Raw genomic sequence first — 21,796 nt, 5'->3', positions numbered from 1 at the left:
GCTGGGGAGTCAGACTGGGCCAACTGGGGGAGCTGAGGAGCCGAGCTGGGGAACTGGGGGAACTGGGCTGGGGAACTGGGGGAGCTGGGCTGGGGAATTGGGGAAACTGGGCTGTGGGGGCTAGGGAACTGGGGGAACTGGGCTGGGGGAACTGGGAGAGCTGGGGGAACTGGGCTGGGGAACTGGGGGAGCTGGGCTGTGGGAACTGGGCTGTGGGAACTGGGCTGGGGGAGCTGGGCTGGGGAACTGGGGGAACTGGGCTGGGGGAACTGGGGGAACTGGGGGAGCTGGGCTGTGGGAACTGGGCTGGGGAACTGGGGGAACTGGGCTGGGGGAGCTGGGGAACTGGGGAGACTGGGCTGCAGGGGCTGGGGGAACTGGGCTGGGGGAACTGGGGGAACTGGGCTGGGGGAGCTGGGCTGGGGGAACTGGGGGAACTGGGCTGGGGGAACTGGGGGAACTGGGGGAGCTGGGCTGTGGGAACTGGGCTGTGGGAACTGGGGGAACTGGGCTGGGGGAACTGGGCTGGGGGAACTGGGGGAACTGGGGAAGCTGGGCTGTGGGAACTGGGCTGGGGAACTGGGGGACCTGGGGGAACTGGGCTGAGGGAACTGGGGGAACTGGGCTGTGGGAACTGGGGGAACTGGGCTGAGGGAACTGGGGGAGCTGGGCTGTGGGAACTGGGGGAACTGGGCTGAGGGAACTGGGGGAGCTGGGCTGGGGGAACTGGGGGAACTGGGGGAGCTGGGCTGGGGGAACTGGGGGAACTGGGGGAACTGGGCTGGGGGAACTGGGGGGCAATGGGGGCCCGCCCCCCCTGCCCCGGGGCAGCCCCAGCGCCCCCAAACCCGGCCCTTGCGCCCCGCTATGGCCCCGGGCACCCGGCACCGCTGGGCAGGGACCATGGGGTGGGCATGGCTCGGCACGGCTCGTCATGGCTTGGCACGGCTTGGCATGTACACGCGTGGGCACCTCATACACGCGTGGGCACCACCATACATACATGGGCACCCTCGGACACGTACGGGCATCCCTGGACACACGTGGGCACCTCATACATCCGTGGGCACACCCGGACATGTGTGGGCACCCCCATACATGTGTGGGCACCTCATACATGCGTGGGCACCCATGTACACGCGTGTGCACTTCGTACATGCATGGGCACCCATGTGCAGGCATGGGCACCTCATATATGTGTGGGCACACCTGGACACGTGTGGGCACCCCGTACATGTGTGGGCACCTCATAAATGCGTGGGCACCCCCATACATGCATGGGCACCCCCGGACATGTGTGGGCACCCTGTACACACGTGGGCACCTCATACATGTGTGGGTACCCATGTACATGCATGGGCACCCATGTACATGTGTGGGCACCCCCGGACACGTGTGGGCACCCTCATACATGCGTGGGCACCACCATACATACATGGGCACCCCCGGACACGCATGGGCACCCCGTACGTGCGTGGGCACCCCGTACATGCGTGGGCACCTCATACATGTGTGGGTACCCATGTACATGCGGGGGCACCCATGTACATGTGTGGGCACCTCATACATGCGTGGGCACCCCCCGACACATGTGGGCACCCCCGGACACGCGTGGGCACCTTATACATGTGTGGGCACCCCCATGCATACATGGGCACCCTCAGACACGCGTGGGCACCACTGGACACGCATGGGCAGCCCTGTACACGCATGGGCACCCCCGCACATGCATGGGCATGCCCGTACATGTGTGGGCACCCTGTACACACGTGGGCACCCCGTACATGCATGGGCACCTCATACATGTGTCGGCACACATGTACACGCGTGGGCACTCATGTACACACATGGGCACCCCCATACATGCGTGGGCACCCCCGGACACGCGTGGACATTCCTGGACACGCGTGGGCACCCCGTGCATACATGGGCACCTCATACATGCGTGGGCATCCCCGTACATGTATGGACACCCCCGGCCACGCATGGGCATTCCCATACACGCGTGGGCACCTCATACATGCATGGGCACCCATGTACACATGTGGGCACCTCACACATGTGTGGGCATCCCTGTACACGTGTGGGCACGCCCGTACATGTATGGGAACCCCCATACATGTGAAAGCACTCCCATACACGCGTGGGCAGCCCTGTACACGCGTGGGCACACGCAGACACGTGTGGGCACACATGTGAACACGCATGCACGCACACACATGTGCACTTAGGAGTGCACATGTATGAACATGCACACGCACAGCTGCACTCACACACATGCACAGACACGTGCACACGCTCACATGCACACACACGTGCACACGCACACACACAGGTGTGTTCACGCACACACATGCACACAGACACGCGTGCAGACACGTGCACACACACAGGTTCCAGCAGGACGCAGCAGGAGAGGCGATCACGTGCGTGTCAGCAAGGCCGGTACAGGCGTGCAAAGGGCTCCTGCGTGTGTGCACGTGTGTGTGAGTGCACACGTGTGTGAGTGCATACATGTAAGTGCATGTGTGTTTTAGTGCATGTGTGTGTGTGAGTGCACCCGTTTGAGTGCACAGGTGTGAGAGTGCACACGTGTGTGCGACTGCACGTGTGTGTGAGTGCACGCGTGTGTGTGAGTGCTCACATGTGTGAGCGCACATCTGTGTGCGAGTGCACGCGTGTGCGAGTGCATGTGTGTGTGAGAGTGCACAGGTGTGTGCGAGAGTGTACGTGTTTGTATGAGTGCACACGTGTGAGTGCACACGTGTATGCAAGTGCACGTGTGTGAGAGTGCACGTGAGTGCACCGTAAGTGTGAGTGCATGTGTGTGCGAGTGCACATGTGTGTGAGTGCACCGTGAGTGCACACATGTGTGCAAGTGCACACGTGTGCAAGTGCACATGTGAGAGTGCACACGTGTGTGCAACTGCACACGTGTGTGTGAGTGCACGTATTAGTGCACGTGTGTGTGTGAGTGAACGTGTGTGAGTGTGCACGTGTGTGTGAGAGTGAGCACGTGTGTGAGTGCACACGTGTGAGTGCACACGTGTATGCAAGTGCACGTGTGTGAGAGTGCACGTGAGTGCACCGTGAGTGTGAGTGCACGTGCGTGCGAGTGCACTTGTGTGTGTGAGTGCACACGTGTGTGTGAATGCACGTGAGTGCACACATGTGTGTGAGTGCGCATGTGTGTGAGTGCACGTGTGTGTGTGAGTGCACACCTGTGTGTGAGTGCACGTATGAGAGCACGTGTGCGTGAGCGCACGTGTGTGCGCGAGTGCACGTGTGTGTGAGCACACACATGTGTGTGAGTGCACACGTGTGTGCGAGTGCATGTGTGTGTGCGCACGGGTGTGTGTGAGTGCACGTGTGTGAGTGCACACGTGTGAGTGCACGTGTGTGAGTGCACGTGTGTGTGTTAGTGCACACGTGTGCATGTGTGTGCGAGTGTGTGTGCGCACACATGTATGCGACTGCATGTGTGTGTGTGAGTGTGCACATGTGTGAGTGTGCACGTGTGTGAGTGCACGTGTGAGTGCACACGTGTGTGCGAGTGTATGTGTGTGTGCCAGTGCAGACGTGTGTGCGAGTGCACACGAGCGTGCAAGAGTGCACACGTGTGTGCAAGTGCACATGTGAGTGCACATGTGTGTGAGTGCACGTGTGCGCGGGCACGCGTGTTTGCACGCGCACGAGTGCACACGCGTGTGCCCGCACGCGCGCGCCGCCCCGGGCGGGTCTCGAACCCGCGGCCCCGCTCTGCCCCCCCGCCGGGCCGGGCGCCGCCGCCGCTTCCCGGCATGCCCCGGGGCGGGCGGTACCGCAGCGCCCCCTGGGGGCTGTAGTCCGCTGTGGCAGACGCCGCGCGGCGCAGGGCGGGGCGGGCACTACAGCTCCCATCAGCCCTTGCGCGCCACCGCCCTCCCCGCCATCTTGGTTCGCCGGCCTCAGCGGCGGGGCGCGGGGGGGGGGGGGAAGGTGCTGAGCGGCGGAGCGCGGGCAGCGCGGGGACCATGCTGGCCTCCCTGGCGTCCCGCCCGCCGCCGCCGGGGCTGGCGCGGCTCCTCCGGGCGCCGCCGTGGCTGTCGCCATCACGGGAGGCCTACAGGGCTGCGGCGGCGGCGGCTGAGGGGATCGGGATTGCTAGGCCGCGGCTGTTCCCGGCGGCGGCCGCCAGGGGGCGCCGCGAACACACGCCGCCGGTGAGCGCGGGGCTGTCATGGCGGGGGGCGGCCTGGGGGGGCGACGGCGGGGCCTGGGCCCGGGGGGGAGACCCCTGGTAACGGGGCCGGGCCCAGGGGGCACCCCCATAGCAATGGGGCTGGGCCTGGGGGGCTTCTCCTTAGCAATGGGGCTGGGCCTGGGGGGCACCCCCTAGCAGTGGGGCCAGGCCCAAGGGGCTCCCCCCTAGCAATGGGGCTGGGCCTGGGGGCTCCCCTCTAGCAATGGGGCTGGGCCTGGGGGGCACCCCCTAGCAGTGGGGCCAGGCCCAAGGGGCTCCCCCCTAGCAATGGGGCCAGGCCTGGGGGGCTCCCCCCTAGCAGTGGGGCCAGGCCCGGGGGGCTACCCCCTAGCAATGGTGCTGGGCCTGAGGGGCTCCCCCATAGCAATGGGGCCAGGCCCGGGAGGCTTCTCCTTAGCAATGGGGGGCACTCCCCTAGCAATGGGGCCAGGCCCGGGGGGGCTTCCCCATAGCAGTGGGGCCAGCCCTGGGGGGCTTCTCCTTAGCAATGGGGGGCTCCCCTCTAGCAGTGGGGCCAGGCCCGGGGGTCCCCCCCCTAGATACGGGCCCAGGCCCAACGGGGACCCCCAGGGCAGAGGGGCCAGGGCTGCAAGTCTCAGGCCTGACCTTGCCACAGACCCCCAGGCCGCCCGCCACCGGCCTGGCAGGCGCGGTGCCGGGGCCATCCAGCGTCACGACGTCCCTTGGAGAGCCACCACCCTGGGGTGCTGAGCGGCGCTGTCGTCGCGGAGGAGACCCCGGCGGGCGTCGGAGCGGAGCCGGGAGCTGCTCCCGGGGAGCTGCGGTGCCTGCCCTCCTCGCTGCGCTGGCCTACTGCTACGTGCGGGACCACCGCCGCTCCAAGGGTGACTATCGCCGCTCGCCGGCCTGGCTCGGGGCGGGGAAGGGGCTGGGTGCGGAGCGGAGGAGCTTGTGGCCCTCGGGGAGGGGGCGTGGGGGTCCCTGCTTGGGGCTGGAGCCCGGCGCTGGCCTGGGAAGCCCTCCAGGGGCTCAGGGTGTGCTGGTCCGTGATGGGACCCAAACCCTTCTGTGGGGTGGCTGAAGGAAAGAAGCCAGAGAGTGGTGGTCAACGGGACAGAGTCCAGTTGGAGGCCTGTGTCTAGGGGAGTCCCTCAAGGGTCGGTACTGGGACCAGTTCTATTCAATATATTCATTAATGACTTGGATGAGGGATTAGAGTGTGCTGTCAGCAAGTTCGCTGATGACACCAAACTGGGAGGAGTGGCTGACACCCCAGTGCTGCCATTCAGAGAGACCTGGACAGGCTGGAGAGTTGGGCGGGGAGAAATGTAATCAACTATAACAAGGGCAAGTGTAGAGTCCTGCATCTGGGCAAGAACAACCCCATGGACCAGTACAAGTTGGGGACAGAGCTGTTGGAGAGCAGCGTAGGGGAAAGGGACCTGGGGGTCCTAGTGGACAGCAGGATGACCATGAGCCAGCAGTGTGCCCTTGTGGCCAAGAAGGCCAATGGCATCCTGGGGTGGATTAGAAGGGGGGTGGTTAGTAGGTCGAGAGAGGTTCTCCTCCCCCTCTACTCTGCCCTGGTGAGGCCGCATCTGGAATATTGTGTCCAGTTCTGGGCCCCTCAGTTCAAGAAGGACAGGGAACTGCTAGAGAGAGTCCAGCGCAGAGCCACGAAGATGATGAAGGGGGTGGAACATCTCCCTTCTGAGGAGAGGCTGAGGGAGCTGGGTCTCTTTAGCTTGGAGAAGAGGAGACTGAGGGGTGACCTCATTAATGTTTATAAATATGTAAAGGGCAAGTGTCAAGAGGATGGAGCCAGGCTCTTCTCAGTGACATCCCTTGACAGGACAAGGGGCAATGGGTGCAAGGTGGAACACAGGAGGTTCCACATAAATATGAGGAAAAACTTCTTTACGGTGAGGGTGACCGAACACTGGCACAGGCTGCCCAGAGAGGCTGTGGAGTCTCCTTCTCTGGAGACATTCAAAACCCGCCTGGACGCGTTCCTGTGAGACATGATCCAGGTGATCCTGCTCCAGGGGGATTGGACTAGATGATCTTTCGAGGTCCTTCCAATCCCCAACATTCTGTGATTCTGTGATGATAACGACCCTCACATCCATCCACCACGAACATAAACCACCCCGTGCCCTTGCCAGCTGCACCCCAGCCCCTCTGCGGGCGGGTTTGGGGTGTTTCTGCCCACCGTGCTGTGGGAAGGAAGCAGCTGGCGGGTGGCCACAAGCCCTGGTTGCCACAGCCTTAGGTTTGGGGCTCGAAAGGTTTGTTGGTGGTGAGTGTGACACAGGCCTGGGGCCGGAGGGGCTGTGCCTGCAGAGCAGGACACTTACTCCGTGGTTTCAGGCACGTCAGAGGTTGGTATTGCTCTGAGTAACGCGCCGACTGCAGCGCTGGGCTGCTGGCTTGGTTGCCCAGGAGGTTTCACCATCGTTACGAGGAGTCTTGTGTAATTAGTACTTAGGAAAGGTCTGTGAGACAGAGGCCTGGCTCCATGGCAGGAGCAGGTTTGAGGACTGGTCAGCGTGTCGGGGCCTGCGGGGGGGTTTGGGGAAGCCCCGTGTGGTTCTTAACCAAGTGCTGCGTCCAGCTCTGGGGTCCTCAGCACACGGAGCTGGTGGGGCGAGTCCAGAGGAGGCCACGGAGATGCTCAGAGGGCTGGAGCCCCTCTGCTCTGGAGACAGGCTGAGAGAGCTGGGGCTGTTCAGCCTGGAGAAGAGAAGGCGCCGGGGAGACCTTCTAGCACCTTCCAGTGCCTGAAGGGGCTACAGGAAAGCTGGAGAGGGGCTTTTGACAAGGGCCTGGAGTGACAGGACGAGGGGGAACGGTTTTAAACTGAAAGAGGGGAGATTGAGAGGAGATCTGAGGAAGAAATTCTTGGCTGTGAGGGTGGTGAGAGCCTGGCCCAGGTTGCCCAGAGCAGCTGTGGCTGCCCCCTCCCTGGCAGTGTTCAAGGGCAGGTTGGATGGGGCTGGGAGCAACCTGGTCTGGTGGAAGGTGTCCCTGCCCGTGGCAGGGGGTTGGGACTGGATGGGCTTTAAGGTCCCTTCCAACCCAAACCAGTCTGGGATTTCATGACTGGGACGACGACGCTGTGCCAGGCCCCCCTGACAGGCTCAGCTCTTGGTTTGGGTGCGTGTCTGCACCCATGACATCCGTCAGCCCAAATAGCTGCCGTGACGCTGGGCGCTGTTGCCTTCAGAGCAGCGGGGGGAAACGTTGAGGTTTGTGGTGCAGCTCGAAGCTCTGCAGAAAGCTGGGGTGAGCCGTAACCGCAGCCTCCCTCTGGTGGTGTGTTCCTGCCCTGAGAGAGGGACCCCGGCCCCAGGAGCAGGATTTAAGGAGGGGGATTTAAGAAAACAAGTCGTAAAATTCACAGAATCACAGAACCATTTGGGTTGGGAAGGACCTTTAAGACCATCAAGCCCAACCCTTACCCCAGCACTGCCAAGGCCACCACTAACCCATGGCCCTCAGCACCACATCTACACGGCTTTTGAATCCCTCCAGGGATGGGGACTCCACCACTGCCCTGGGCAGCCTGTGCCAGCGCTTGACAACCCTTTCCATGAAGACATTGTCCCTGATCTCCAATCTAACCCTCCCCTGGCACAACTTGAGGCCGGTTCCTCTCGTCCCATCACTTGTTACCTGGGAGAAGAGACCAACCCCCCCTCGCTACACCCTCCTTTCAGGCAGTTGTAGAGAGCGAGAAGGTCTCCCCTCAGCCTCCTTTTCTCCACACTAAACCCCCCCAGGTCCCTCAGCCGCTCCCCATCACACTTGTGCTCCAGACCCTTCCCCAGCCCCGTTGCCCTTCTCTGGACTCGCTCCAGCACCTCAAGGTCTTTCTTGTCGTGAGGGGCCCAAAACTGCACCCAGGATTCGAGGTGCGGCCTCACCAGTGCCGGGTACAGGGGGACGATCCCTGCCCTAGTCCTGCTGGCCACACTAGTGCTGACACAGATGTTGGGGACAGAGGAGGCAGCACCTGAAGGCTGGTAAGAACTGGGGAGAACTGTCCCCAGACGCCCCAGTACAGCCCTCCTGGCTGTGCTGGTTTTGCTCCAGTGCATCCCTACGCCTCAGAGCCGGGGTGCTGTCCTTCCCCCCTCCAGCCAGGAGGTGTCATTGGGAGCCTGTGGTAGGAACTCGCTCCAGCTCTTTGCCAGGCTCATCCCGTGGCACCTTCGGAGCCAGAGACTGGCAGCACCCACGGTTGTCAGCGAAGGTAGTTTCCTACAGTGGGTCATTAGCCATTGGAAGGGGCTGCCCAGGGAGGTGGTGGAGTCACCATCTCTGGAGGGGTTTAAGACAAGACTGGCCATGGCACTTAGTGCCCTGGGCTAGTTGCCATGGTGGTGTCAGGGCAATGGTTGGACTCGATGAGCCCAGAGGGCTCTTCCAACCTGGTTGATTCTGTGTAATGATAAGAGCTGTAAGCACAGGCCCTGCCGCCTCTGCTGCAGTGGCCTGTGCCACCTCCAGGTGATTACATGCATGTTTTGCTGCTGACTCGCTCCCTCTTCTCCCTCTGTTTCCAGAAGATGCTCTGCTGGACGCTGCGAGGGTCAACAACGTTTCAGAAGTCAACAGGTAAGCGGGCGTTGGAGAGGGGTGAGGGAGCAGCGCAGCGAGGGGCGGGAGGGCAGGGGAGCTCTGTCAGCTCTGGGGGAAGGGCTGAGCTCGTCCTCGTTACCCGCTGGGACTCGTGTTTGGGTTGGCTCGGGTGGTTCCCAGGACGGTTTGTGAGCTCAGTGCTGCAGTAATGAAATGTGTCTGCCACGGGCCCGGACACCTTCCACCAGACCAGGTTGCTCCAAGCCCCATCCAACCTGGCCTTGAACACTGCCAGGGAGGGGGCAGCCACAGCTGCTCTGGGCAACCTGGGCCAGGCTCTCACCACCCTCACAGCCGAGAATTTCTTCCTCACATCTCATCTCAATCTCCCCTCTTTCAGTTTAAAACCGTTCCCCCTCGTCCTGTCACTCCATGCCCTTGTCAAAAGCCCCTCCCCAGCTTTCCTGTAGCCCCTTCAGGCACTGGAAGGTGCTAGAAGGTCTCCCCGGAGCCTTCTCTTCTCCAGGCTGAAGAACCCCAACTCTCAGGCTGTCTCCAGAGCAGAGGGGCTCCAGCCCTCTGAGCATCTCCGTGGCCTCCTCTGGACTCGCTCCAACAGCTCCGTGTCCTTCTTCTGTTGGGACCCCAGAGCTGGACGCAGCACTGCAGGGGGGGTCTCCCGAGAGCTGCCCCAGGCAGTACAGAACTCAGATTTTTTGGCAGCATGGCAGCTTGCCCAGGACAGGAGCAGACTTTGCTGCTCTCCTGGTGTCACCACACCTGATGTTTCTCTCTCGCTGAGATTTCCCACCCAGAGCTGCTGTCCCCGCGTCCTCCTGTGGCAGGGGAGGAGATCCTGCCCCTCCTGCGCCCAGGGGATGCTCCCTCCCGTCTCCGGGGTCTCAGAGGAAGCAGCCTGGCTCTGCTGCACCCCCGGGCTGAGGCCTGGCCTAGATCAAGGGCAGAAGAGGATATTGGTGTGGGGCTAATTGGCACATGTGTTCTGCTGCTTGTAATTGCAGGAAGCTGCTGCTTAGGGATGTCTGGGTGATTTGTGAGCCTGGTGAGGCAGAGCAGCATGCGGGATGCTCTGTGCTCCCCCTCATTCTGGAGGGGTGGGTGGCTGTACACAGTCACAGAATCACCGAATCAATGAGGTTGGAAGAGCCCTCTGGGCTCATCGAGTCCAACCGTTGCCCTGACACCACCATGGCAACTAGACCAGGGCACTAAGTGCCATGGCCAGGCTTTTCTTAAACTCCTCTAGAGATGGTGACTCCACCACCTCCCTGGGCAGCCCCTTCCAATGGCTAATGACCCTTGCTGAGAAGAAATGCTTCCTAATGTCCAACCTGACCCTCCCATGGCCAAGCTTGGGGCTGTGTCCTCTTGTCCTATCGCTGGTTGCCTGGGAGAAGAGGCCGACTCCCACTGCGCTACAACCTCCCTTCAGGTAGTTGTAGACTGCACTAAGGTCACCTCTGAGCCTCCTCTTCTCCAGGCTAAACACCCCCAGCTCCCTCAGCCGTTCCTCGCAGGTCAGACCCTCCAGACCCTTCCCCAGCTTGGTCGCCCTCCTCTGCACTCGCTCCAACACCTCAACATCTCTCTTGAAGTGCGGGGCCCACAACTGGACACAGGATTCAAGGTGCCCCCTCACCAGTGCCCAGTACAGAGGGACGATCCCATCCCCAGACCAGCTGGCTACACTATTCCTGATAGAGGCCAGGATGCCATTGGCCTTCTTGGCCACCTGGGCACACTGCTGGCTCACGTTCAGCCGCCTGTCCATCAGCACCCCCAGGGCTCTTTCTAACCACTCTTCCCCCAGCCTGTAGCACTGCAGGGGGTTGTTGTGGCCCAAGTGTCAGACCCGGCCCTTGTTCTTGTTGAACCTCACGCCGTTGGTCTCGGCCCATCTATCCAACCTGTCCAGATCCCTCTGCAGACCCTTCCTACCCTCCAGCAGATCGACACTCCCACCCAGCTTGGGGTCATCTGCACATTCACTGAGGGTGCACTCGATCCCTACAGCCCAGGAGCTCCACCGCTGCTGCGGAGCTGCCAGAGGAGGCACAAACAGAATGACCTTAAGGGCTCTTGCTTTTGTTGCCTGCAAAAGCCCAAATTCAGCTGTCCTCTGCCTGGTGTGATAGAGTTTTCTAATATAGTTTTAGACTCCTTTAAACTCTCTCCCACGGCCTGATGTCTCGGTGTGATAACCTAAAAGCAGTGAGAAGCCGGTGGTGTGGCAGGGCTGGGCTCCTGCACGCTGCCCTGGGCGTCACAGAGCGATTCAGGACGCGTGTTCTCTGCTGTTCACCAACCTGCCTCGTTGTGCCGTGCCAGGAAAGCCGAGCAGGGACGTGCTGTGGAGCAGTTGCTGATGTTGTGCAGCTCTCCAGCCTTTCCAGAAGCAGCAGCCAGGTGTTTGTAATCCTCCAGACCCCGTTCTCTGCTACGTGCTCTCTCCATCTGCTGCTGGGGACTTGGTTGTCCTTGCTGTGTGAACTGGGGAGCTGGCCTTTTTCAAGTGCCTTGCTCAGCTGATGGCTTGTCACGGCTCTTTATGCATTTAAACATCGTAATAAGTGACTAGGACGTGCAGACTTTTGGTCTGAAGTGTAGAAAATGAGTGTGTGAGAGAGGGTGGGGTGAGGTACCAAGAAGATCACAGAATCACAGAATCAACCAGGTTGGAAGAGACCTCTGGGATCATTGAGTCCAACCATTGCCCTCACACCACCATGGCAACTAGACCAGGGCACTAAGTGCCATGTCCAGTCTTTTCTTAAACACCTCCAGAGATGGTGACTCCACCACCTCCCTGGGCAGCCCCTTCCAATGGCTAATGACCCTTGCTGAGAAGAAATGCTTCCTAATGTCCAACCTGACCCTCCCCTGACCAAGCTTGAGGCTGTGTCCTCTTGTCCCAAAGACCATTCCCTTTGGGAGCGCGTGGCCAAGCAGCCATTCCCTTCACGCCCTCCAGTACAGAGGATAACACCTAATTAACGTGGATAGCTTAATTTCCCTCACCCTCAGTTGTTCTGCACGTTTGGAGGCAAAGCAAGAAGCAAAGCCATGAAGAATGACTTCCTCCATCCCCCTTGGGTTTATATTCAGTATTAATATTGATTCTCTGTGTTCCAGCTTCGTTTCTTAATCAGCCACCCCCAAAAGCTCAGGCTTACAGCAGAGTTTCCTCGCCAGAGAAGCGTGATGGAGCAGTATCCTCATGAGCACTGTACATGTGACTCATGGAAACACGGCCCCTGTGGCAGACAACAGCAGGCAGCCACCCAAATCTGCATGGTAATGAGATCTGGAGATGACCAGGCGCTCTCCTGCGCTCGCAGGGAGCCAGCCAGACGTGGTGGTAGGGCAGGGAGCTCTGTGTCAGCTGCTGCAGCTGGTTCTGCTCTCCTCAGGCTGAGTTGTAGGTGGAGACGTTGCAGGGAGAGCTAACTCGAGCTTGATCACCCCAAACGGGGCTCTCTCCCTCGTCACACAGCCGAGAATCGCTCATCTCCTCGTCCCTGACTCACCGTTGTGCTGCCTCGTCGCAGGCTGCGTCTGTCTCTTCCCCCTTGTTTTGTAGGCAGCAAAGCTCCTTGAGCCAGAGTTCCCTTCTGCAGCGAGGTGGGGTTTGGGGCTGCTGGCCACAGCGGGGTTACACCTGAGAAATGGTCCTGTGGGGTCACGGTGGTGGTTTGTGTTCTAATCTGAACCTGGCATGGCGGTGAGATGTACTGGAAAACAAGGTGGCTCTTGTAGAGGGCTGCAAGCCCTGTCTGCTCTGGGACACGTGTGACATGGCAGGACCTGGACAGTCCTCCCAGCTAGGCCAGAGCAGTATTCACAGAATCCCAGACTGGTTTGGGTTGGAAGGGACCTTAAAGATCATCTAGTTCCAACCCCCTGCCACGGGCAGGGACACCTTCCACCAGACCAGGTTGCTCCCAGCCCCATCCAACCTGGCCTTGAACACTGCCAGGGAGGGGGCAGCCACAGCTGCTCTGGGCAACCTGGGCCAGGCTCTCACCACCCTCACAGCCAAGAATTTCTTCCTAATATCCCATCTCAATCTCCCCTCTTTCAGTTTAAAACCGTTCCCCCTCGTCCTGTCACTCCATGCCCTTGTCAAAAGCCCCTCTCCAGCTTTCCTGTAGCCCCTTCAGGCACTGGAAGGTGCTAGAAGGTCTCCCCGCAGCCTTCTCTTCTCCAGGCTGAACAGCCCCAGCTCTCTCAGCCTGTCTCCAGAGCAGAGGGGCTCCAGCCCTCGGAGCATCTCCGTGGCCTCCTCTGGACTCGCTCCAACAGCTCCGTGTCCTTCTTGTGTTGGGGCCCCAGAGCTGGACGCAGCACTGCAGGGGGGGTCTCCCGAGAGCGGAGCAGAGGGGCAGAATCCCCTCCCTCGCCCTGCTGGCCACGCTGCTGGGGATGCAGCCCAGGACACATTCATCCTTAACTTTTACACCTTTTATATCTTTTGATGTTTCGATGGCTGGGAGGAGCTGAGAGAAGCTGCCAGGACCACAGCAGATCCATGGAGACGAGTCTGCTTCTGGGTAAAACTGATGGTGCTCCTGGGCATTGCCCTTGTCTCCCTCTCTCTTCTCTCCAGTACACTTGAGGGACGCGTGAGGGCTTTGTGGGGTGAATGTAGGAGTCACTCAACGGCTACCGAAGCATGACTGCCCCTGGCCACCAGCCAGCCGTGTCCCTTATCTTCTGTCCTGAACAGCTGTGAAACGTCTTCAGTGCTGGCAGTGAGGGAGGGCTGGAGACAGTATTGGAAGATTATTTATAATTACATTTATTTCCATTGCTGCACACTTTATATTTTGCTGTCTGTTTGCCCTCACCAGGCCGGTATTTGTTAGTATTTATCTGAGTTAATGGACACTCGGGTTTCTTAGGATAAACAGATGTTTTTCCTTTCCTTTTCAGTGCCTGAAGGGGCTACAGGAAAGCTGGAGAGGGGCTTTTTACACGGGCATGGAGTGACAGGACGAGGCGGAACCGTTTTAAACTGAAAGAGGGGAGATTGAGATGAGATCTGAGGAAGAAATTCTTGGCTGTGAGGGTGGTGAGACCCTGGCCCAGGTTGCCCAGAGAAGCTGTGGCCGCCCCCTCCCTGGCAGTGTTCAAGGGCAGGTTGGATGGGGCTTGGAGCAACCTGGTCTGGTGGAAGGTGTCCCTGCTGGAACTGGATGGGCTTTAAGGTCCCTTCCCACCCAAACCATTCTATGATCAATGTCCCCTTTAATCCTTTCTCCTAATGCGTGGACCACGTTAAAGCTTGTTTCAGTGGAAGCTTTGGGCTGGCTGTTGAGCTGGATTTGGCACCTGGCCTCAAGCACTCGGAGCAGATACAATCAGCCCAGATTTCTTCCTGTTGGCTACAAAATTGCAGTCTACAACTACCTGAAGGGAGGTTGTAGCGCAGTGGGAGTCGGCCTCTTCTCCCAGGCAACCAGCGCTAGGACAAGAGGACACAGCCTCAAGCTTGGCCAGGGGAGGTTCAGGTTGGACATGAGGAAGCATTTCTTCTCAGCAAGGGTCATTAGCCATTGGAAGGGGCTGCCCAGGGAGGTGGTGGAGTCACCATCTCTGGAGGGGTTTAAGAAAAGCCTGGCCATGGCACTTAGTGCCCTGGTCTAGTTGCTATGGTGGTGTCAGGGCAATGGTTGGACTCAGTGATCCCAGAGGGCTCTTCCACCTCATTGATTCTGTGATTTTGTGAAATATCAGAGGAGGCTTGCGTGCTCTGTGCTTCCCCACACTGCATAGCTCAGAGACTTGAAGGAGACAACCCTTTCCAGAGCAGGTTTCCCACCGGGGCAGCGGGGACTGAGCCTTCTCAATGAAGCGGTGACTTCTGCTGTCGCTGCTCAGTCTCTCACTGGTTTCACAGGAGCATTTTGCTTCCTCTGTGGTGACCTTTGTTCCATGCTGCTCGTTGTGTTTCCTCCTCCCAGGACTGATGGTGTTTGCACACTGAGTCATAAGACCGATCTCTTTGCAGTCGGCGTCCAGCCAGCCACAAGAGACAGGAGATCTCCTGCCTCTTCCCAAACCAGCTTTAAACCCTTCCCTGTGCCCAAACCCCTCTCTCTGGAAGCAGACACTGACTCATCTGGATGCGTGGGAGTTTCTGGATGTGTGGAATACATCTGATAGCTGTCACAGGGTTAATTGCAATTAATGGAGGTGATTATCACTCTGGCAGCAGCGGGGCTGAGTGGGGGATGGGCTCTGTGTGAGGGAGAGAGCTGAGCACCTCTGGGTTTGGAGGAGAGGTGGCAGCAGTGCCGGCGTGGAGGTGGCCCGTACAACCACGAGCGATGGAGACAAAGGGAGGGATTATTCCCCATCCCTCACAGCTCAGGAGCCAAGGAGCACCCAGGGAGATGTCGGGGCAGCAGGTTTAAAACAAATACAAATTGCTTTTGGAAAACTCAGTGGATGTCACCGTGTGGTGGAGTCACCATCGCTGGAGGTGTTTGAGAAAAGACTGGACATGGCCCTTAGTGCCCTGGTCTAGTTGCCATGGTGGTGTGAGGGCAATGGTTGGACTCGATGAGCCCAGAGGGCTCTTCCAACCTCAGTGATCCTGTGACCCCACCTGGAGTGCTGCGTCCAGCTCTGGGCCCCCAACACAAGAAGGACACGGAGCTGTTGGAGCAAGTCCAGAGGAGGCCACGGAGATGCTCAGAGGGCTGGAGCCCCTCTGCTCTGGAGACAGGCTGAGAGAGCTGGGGCTGTTCAGCCTGGAGAAGAGAAGGCTGCGGGGAGACCTTCTAGCACCTTCCAGTGCCTGAAGGGGCTACAGGAAAGCAGGAGAGGGGCTTTTTACACGGGCATGGAGTGACAGGACAAGGGGGAACGGTTTTAAACTGCAAGAGGGGAGATTGAGATGAGATCTGAGGAAGAAATTCTTTGCTGTGAGGGTGGTGAGAACCTGGCCCAGGTTGCCCAGAGAAGCTGTGGCTGCCCCCTCCCTGGCAGTGTTCAAGGCCAGGTTGGATGGGGCTTGGAGCAACCTGGTCTGGTGGAAGGTGTCCCTGCCCGTGGCAGGGGGTTGGGACTGGATGGGCTTTAAGGTCCCTTCCCACCCAAACCATTCTGTGTGTGTCCAGTTCTTTTCACCCTCTTTCAACCTGTTTTGAAAAGCAGAATCTACGTGTGGTGTCGGGGCGTGGGATGCAGACCAGCCCCTCGCTGTGTCCATGTCAGTCCCTCCATGTTCATGTTGTGCCTCTTTGCCTTCCCCCGTTAGGTGTGTTCTCACCTGCGGTGCTTTCACCCACCCCCTGTGCCCTCAGACAGCCCCGCTCTTATCTGACAGCTCAGTTTCCCTTCTGATACTTGGATTTTTAAGAGCTTCCCACTGATTTTGGAAATATATTTCCACGTCCTGTTCCTGCTGCCTGGGTTAGGGGCTCCCCGTGTCCTGGGAGCTGCGGAGACAACGCTGCTTCTCTCCTCATCCCTTCCTGAGCCTTGAACCATCTGCACTGGCCCTGCCCAACACTTTGTGGCCCCGAGATGGTCCCGAAGGTGCCGAGAAGCAGACAGGGCCTATCTCGAGGACGATGGCAGCGAGATCAAAGGCTTTTCAGCGGCTCGCCTGCTTCTCCTGAGCGGGGAGATCCTTTCCCTGCCCTCTGTGCTTTCATGTTCGCAGATATTGTTGCGTTTGGATGTTTTTTCTTCCCTCTTGTGCAAAGCAGAGGGCGAGTCCCGAGAGGGTGAGCAGGTCTGGGGGTGTCCTGCGGTTAAACAGTGACATATTGGAGAAGGGGTGGGGGGAAATGGTTTAAGTGGCCGAGCGAAACAGCAGCTATTGTTGTCGGGAAAGTTCAAGTTTCCAGCTTCCTCTTCCTCCACCTGTCGGGAGGGAGCTGGGCACTGAGCACAAACTCAAACATGCCCTCTGGGCTCGGCTGGGAGCCCGGTGTCACCGAGTTAGTCACCCAGAACCCCGGCAGCGGGGTGAATAGGAGGCACATCTGGCCGGGGGCCGCGGGGAGGGGAGAAGCCTCCTCGCCGCAGCCGACTCGGGCTTTTTTTTTTTATTATTTATCCTCTTCTGGATGGATCAAAGTGCTGAAGCTTTGGGAGCTGCTGTCTGGAGGTAAAAAGCCGCTCTCCCCGGGCTCCTCTGGCAAATTCCAGAGCAACCGGTGCCGTTCTGCTGGCCGGGCCCCGCGCTGCTTGGTTTTGAGGAGAAATCCTCAATTCTGTGAAATGTCCCCGTTGGTGCCCTGGGAGCTGGGATCTGCGGGGAGAGGGGACATCGCTGCTCACTCACACTCTTCTAACCATCAGAAACCTGTCAGCAAAATGCATTCAGGCAGAATACTCTGTCTGGAGAAGTGGATGAGCTTTCTGCCCTAAAAACCTACAAAAATTTTTAAAAAAAAGGTTTTTTGAAGTCACAGAATCACAGACTCACCCAGGTTGGAAGAGCCCTCTGGGATCATCGAGTCCAACCATTGCCCTGACACCACCATGGCAACTAGACCAGGGCACTAAGTGCCATGTCCAGTCTTGTATTAAACCCCTCCAGAGATGGTGACTCCACCACCTCCCTGGGCAGCCCCTTCCAATGGCTAATGACCCTTGCTGAGAAGAAATGCTTCCTAATGGCCAACCTGACCCTCCCGTGGCCAAGCTTGAGGCTGTGTCCTCTTGTCCTGTCGCTCATTGCCTGGGAGAAGAGGCCGACTCCCACTCTGCTACAACCTCCCTCCAAGTAGTTGTAGACTGCAACTTAAAAAGTCCTTAAAATACAAACACACCACCCAAAACCAGCATAAGCACCCGCTCCCTATCGGGGTTCTTCTAGCGACTGGGTCTCGGTGGCCCTGCTGCAGCCAAGGAGCAGTTTGTCATTTAAACTGAAAGAGGGGAGATTTAGATTGGATATTAGGAGGAAATTCTTGGCTGTGAGGGTGGTGAGAGCCTGGCCCAGGTTGCCCAGAGCATCTGTGGCTGCCCCCTCCCTGGCAGTGTTCAAGGCCAGGTTGGATGGGGCTTGGAGCAACCTGGTCTGGTGGAAGGTGTCCCTGCCCGTGGCAGGGGGTTGGGACTGGATGGGCTTTAAGGTCCCTTCCAACCCAAACCAGTCTGTGATTCTGTGATTTGAGAAACACTGAAGAGCTGTATAGGCGTGAGAAACTCCTTAGGAGTGAGCATCCTGGATCTTACTTGGTTAAACTACGGATAAATATCCTAAACATTGATCAGAGGATTTTATTTAATTAAAAAAAAAATACTCCTGCTGGTAAATCCATTTGGCTGTCTGGGATCTGAGCAGTGGTCGTCGCTTTATCGATTGTCATATCATTAAATCAGGCAGGGAGGGGAAAAACTAATGATAGGTTTGAAGAGCCTGAACGTAAAGTTCAGTTGTCTGGAAAATCTGTTAAGTCGCTGAGCATCTTGCAAGGATTTTAAAAAAAAAAATAGAAAATTCAGCTCCTAAATGAAATGTCAATGCGTGTTGTGCTGGATGATGTGATGCTTGTAATTCTCTCGCCGGGCTGGGTCGTGTGGCATTCCAGATGCTTACGATTGCTTCGAATCCTGAATGGAAAAGTACTTGATGAATTCTAATATCTTCGCTCCGAGCCTGTAATCGAATCCTGCAGCAGAAGCTCCAGCATCCTTCCTGTGGGACGCGCCGTGTTGTAACAGCTTTGGCTGCTGGACGAGGATCTTATTTCATTATTTTATCGAAGAATGAAGGTAATTCATTCTTCAATCTGCCCTTCCAGTGCGTCTGTAGAGAAAAAAAAACCTTCCAGTGAGTTAAAATATAGTTTTTAGTGGCTCCAGAGGGCTTGAAGTGGAGGTTGCCGGCCTGTCCTCTGTCTCGGGAGGAGATGCTGAAGTGTTTGGCTGCCGGTGCCATTCACGAGGAAAAAAAAGTTAAAATTCACAATATATGGAAGTATCACAGAACCACAGACTGGTTTGGGTTGGGAGGGACCTTAAAGCCCATCCAGTCCCAACCCCCTGCCACGGGCAGGGACACCTTCCACCAGACCAGGTTGCTCCAAGCCCCATCCAACCTGGCCTTGAACACTGCCAGGGAGGGGGCAGCCACAGCTTCTCTGAGCAACCTGGGCCAGGCTCTCACCACCCTCACAGCCAAGAATTTCTTCCTCAGATCTCATCTCAATCTCCCCTCTTGCAGTTTAAAACCGTTCCCCCTCGTCCTGTCACTCCATGCCCTTGTCAAAAGCCCCTCTCCAGCTTTCCTGTAGCCCCTTCAGGCACTGGAAGGTGCTAGAAGGTCTCCCCGGAGCCTTCTCTTCTCCAGGCTGAACAGCCCCAGCTCTCTCAGCCTGTCTCCAGAGCAGAGGGGCTCCAGCCCTCTGAGCATCTCCGTGGCCTCCTCTGGACTCGCTCCAACAGCTCCGTGTCCTTCTTGTGTTGGGGCCCCAGAGCTGGACGCAGCACTGCAGGGGGGTCTCCCGAGAGCGGAGCAGAGGGGCAGAATCAAGACCCAGAGCCACCCCGGGGCTGGTGGAGGGCGACTGGGACGCTCTGTTTGCACCTTGCGTGTAAAACCATATTAATACCACGGACAAGTGCTAACGGGGGTAATACTTTATGAATTACACTAATTACCCCGTTAAAGATGTTGGTCGATGATATGTGTTGGGTTGCCCCAGTCCCTGATCAGCTGATGCTGTTGTGCCTCGGGAGGTGTCTACCTTGCCCCTGCCTCTCCGGGTTCCCCTGCCAGGCTTCCTCTCCTTCAGTAGGATTTTCCTCTCTTTTATTTGCTGGGTTTTATGTGGCAGTTTGACACTCTCCAAGAAGGGGGTGAGGTGGGAGTTACAGCGTTCAAAGTACTTTCTAACTTTAGGAAAAGACTGGACATGGCACCTAGTGCCCTGGTCTAGTTGCCATGGTGGTGTCAGGGCAATGGTTGGACTCGGTGAGCCCAGAGGGCTCTTCCAACCTCATTGATTCTGTGAGTCTGTAACGGCCAAGTAAATAAAGTGAAATTCAGAAATAACTTGTACACGTCCTTCCATGCCGCTCTGAGAAGAGTGGAAGGTGACTGGGCGTTGTGATTGCTGTGAAAGGATTTTTCAAAGCACCTGGGGTGGGTCGGAGGGGAGACAGTAAGATCTCAACTGTGTTCAGTTTTGGGCCCCTCACAACAAGAAAGACCTTGAGGTGCTGGAGCGAGTCCAGAGAAGGGCAACGGGGCTGGGGAAGGGTCTGGAGCACAAGTGTGATGGGGAGCGGCTGAGGGACCTGGGGGGGTTTAGCCTGGAGAAAAGGAGGCTGAGGGGAGACCTTCTCGCTCTCTACAACTGCCTGAAAGGAGGGTGTAGCGAGGGGGGGTCGGTCTCTTCTCCCAGGTAACAAGCGATGGGACGAGAGGAACCGGCCTCAAGTTGTGCCAGGGGAGGTTTAGATTGGAGATCAGGGACAATGTCTTCATGGAAAGGGTTGTCAAGTGCTGGCACAGGCTGCCCAGGGCAGTGGTGGAGTCCCCATCCCTGGAGGGATTCAAAAGCCGTGTAGATGTGGTGCTGAGGGCCATGGGTTAGTGGTGGCCTTGGCAGTGCTGGGTTATGGTTGGGCTCGATGATCTTAAAGGTCCTTCCCAACCCAAACGATTCTGTGGTTCTATGATCTCGGGGTAGTTTTCCCCCGGCTCTTGCTGCAGCTCCTCGTGGTTTCTGGGGGAGCCAGGGCTGAAGCTGGTCCCTGCAGTGGCAACACTGAGGGGTTTTGCCCCTGCAGGAGCAGCTTCTGTGCCTGTGCGGGGGCCGGGGCGCACATGGTGGCACAGATGGAGCCGCGGTGTGGATTTCTCCTGCAGGCAGTGTCCCTCCGAGCAGGAGCAGTGGCCGTGGACCCCTCAGGCTTCCTTATCTCTCTGTTGTCAGTGCAAACACCCTCCGTATGCGTCGCTGCAACAGGAGCCGCTCTCTGAAGATAGCGATCTGCCCCGAGCACGGGCTGCTGTCACCTGGGTGTCCAGGGACAGGAGAGCTTTGTGGCTGCACGTGGGTGTTTCTCCTTTAAGCACTTAAGGCTGCAGCCTGCCTGGGGTCAGTGATAGGATGAGGGGGAACGGTTTTAAACTGAGAGAGGGGAGATTGAGATGAGATCTGAGGAAGAAATTCTTGGCTGTGAGGGTGGTGAGAGCCTGGCCCAGGTTGCCCAGAGCAGCTGTGGCTGCCCCCTCCCTGGCAGTGTTCAAGGCCAGGTTGGATGGGGCTGGGAGCAACCTGGTCTGGTGGAAGGTGTCCCTGCCCGTGGCAGGGAGTTGGGACTGGATGGGCTTTAAGGTCCCTTCCAACCCAAACCAGTCTGTGATTCTATGTGCAGATCTGTGTAGCATGGACCTGGTAAGGTTTCTGCATGAAAATGTGTTCTTCTGCTTCCATGTAGTATCAAGCACCAAACTTTTTTGGAGCAACGACCTATTGTTTACCTTCCAAGTAGTTCATTATCATTAAACTCTTAATTGTAACCCTGGTGAAGAGAACATAAACCTTGTGTTGGTGCTGTGGATCCTTTACAGAACTGCAGTTGGGAGCTAAGAATAAAGGCTACCAGTTACTGTTCTGGTTTTTTAGCTGTTGGATCTCAGGCCAAGTGCCCGATGAGCAGCTCAGAGCATCCAACCAGGGCAGCAGTGCTGGCTACCCCAGAAGTGCCAGGGTCTGTTGGAGGCCGTTACTGCACAGCACGTCCTTCACAGAGGTGTAACGGGGAAGTACTGCCGTGAAACTCTGTGCTGTGAGAGACACAAGTGAAAACACGAGCCACTTCTCACACGTGGTTTGTGGAGGTGTTGGAGTGAGTCCAGAGGAGGGCGACCAAGCTGGGGAAGGGTCTGGAGGGTCTGACCTACGAGGAACGGCTGAGGGAGCTGGGGGTGTTTAGCCTGGAGAAGAGGAGGCTCAGAGGTGACCTTAGTGCAGTCTACAACTACCTGAAGGGAGGTTGTAGCGCAGTGGG

At 58.0% G+C, this 21,796-nt stretch overlaps 1 protein-coding gene across 2 annotated transcripts in view; it reads left to right on the top strand.

The window, feature by feature from the left end:
* Positions 1-3,954: 3,954 nt before the first annotated feature.
* The window catches only part of CLPB (ClpB family mitochondrial disaggregase), an 85,520-nt gene continuing 67,678 nt past the window's right edge, over positions 3,955-21,796 (top strand). The window contains exons 1-3 of one of the 2 annotated variants that reach the window (XM_068418958.1): positions 3,955-4,202; positions 4,860-5,088; positions 8,773-8,824. In XM_068418958.1, coding sequence (XP_068275059.1) covers positions 4,014-4,202; positions 4,860-5,088; positions 8,773-8,824 — 470 coding nt within the window. In that variant the 5' untranslated portion in view covers positions 3,955-4,013. The remainder of the gene's footprint in view (positions 4,203-4,859; positions 5,089-8,772; positions 8,825-21,796) is intronic. The other variant, XM_068418966.1, reaches the window with a different exon arrangement.

This window comes from Nyctibius grandis, chromosome 2 (genome assembly GCF_013368605.1).
Source record: "Nyctibius grandis isolate bNycGra1 chromosome 2, bNycGra1.pri, whole genome shotgun sequence".
Lineage (NCBI taxonomy): Eukaryota > Metazoa > Chordata > Aves > Nyctibiiformes > Nyctibiidae > Nyctibius > Nyctibius grandis.
The sequence above is the reverse complement of the archived record's forward strand: the minus strand, read 5'-3'. Positions and strand labels throughout refer to the sequence as shown.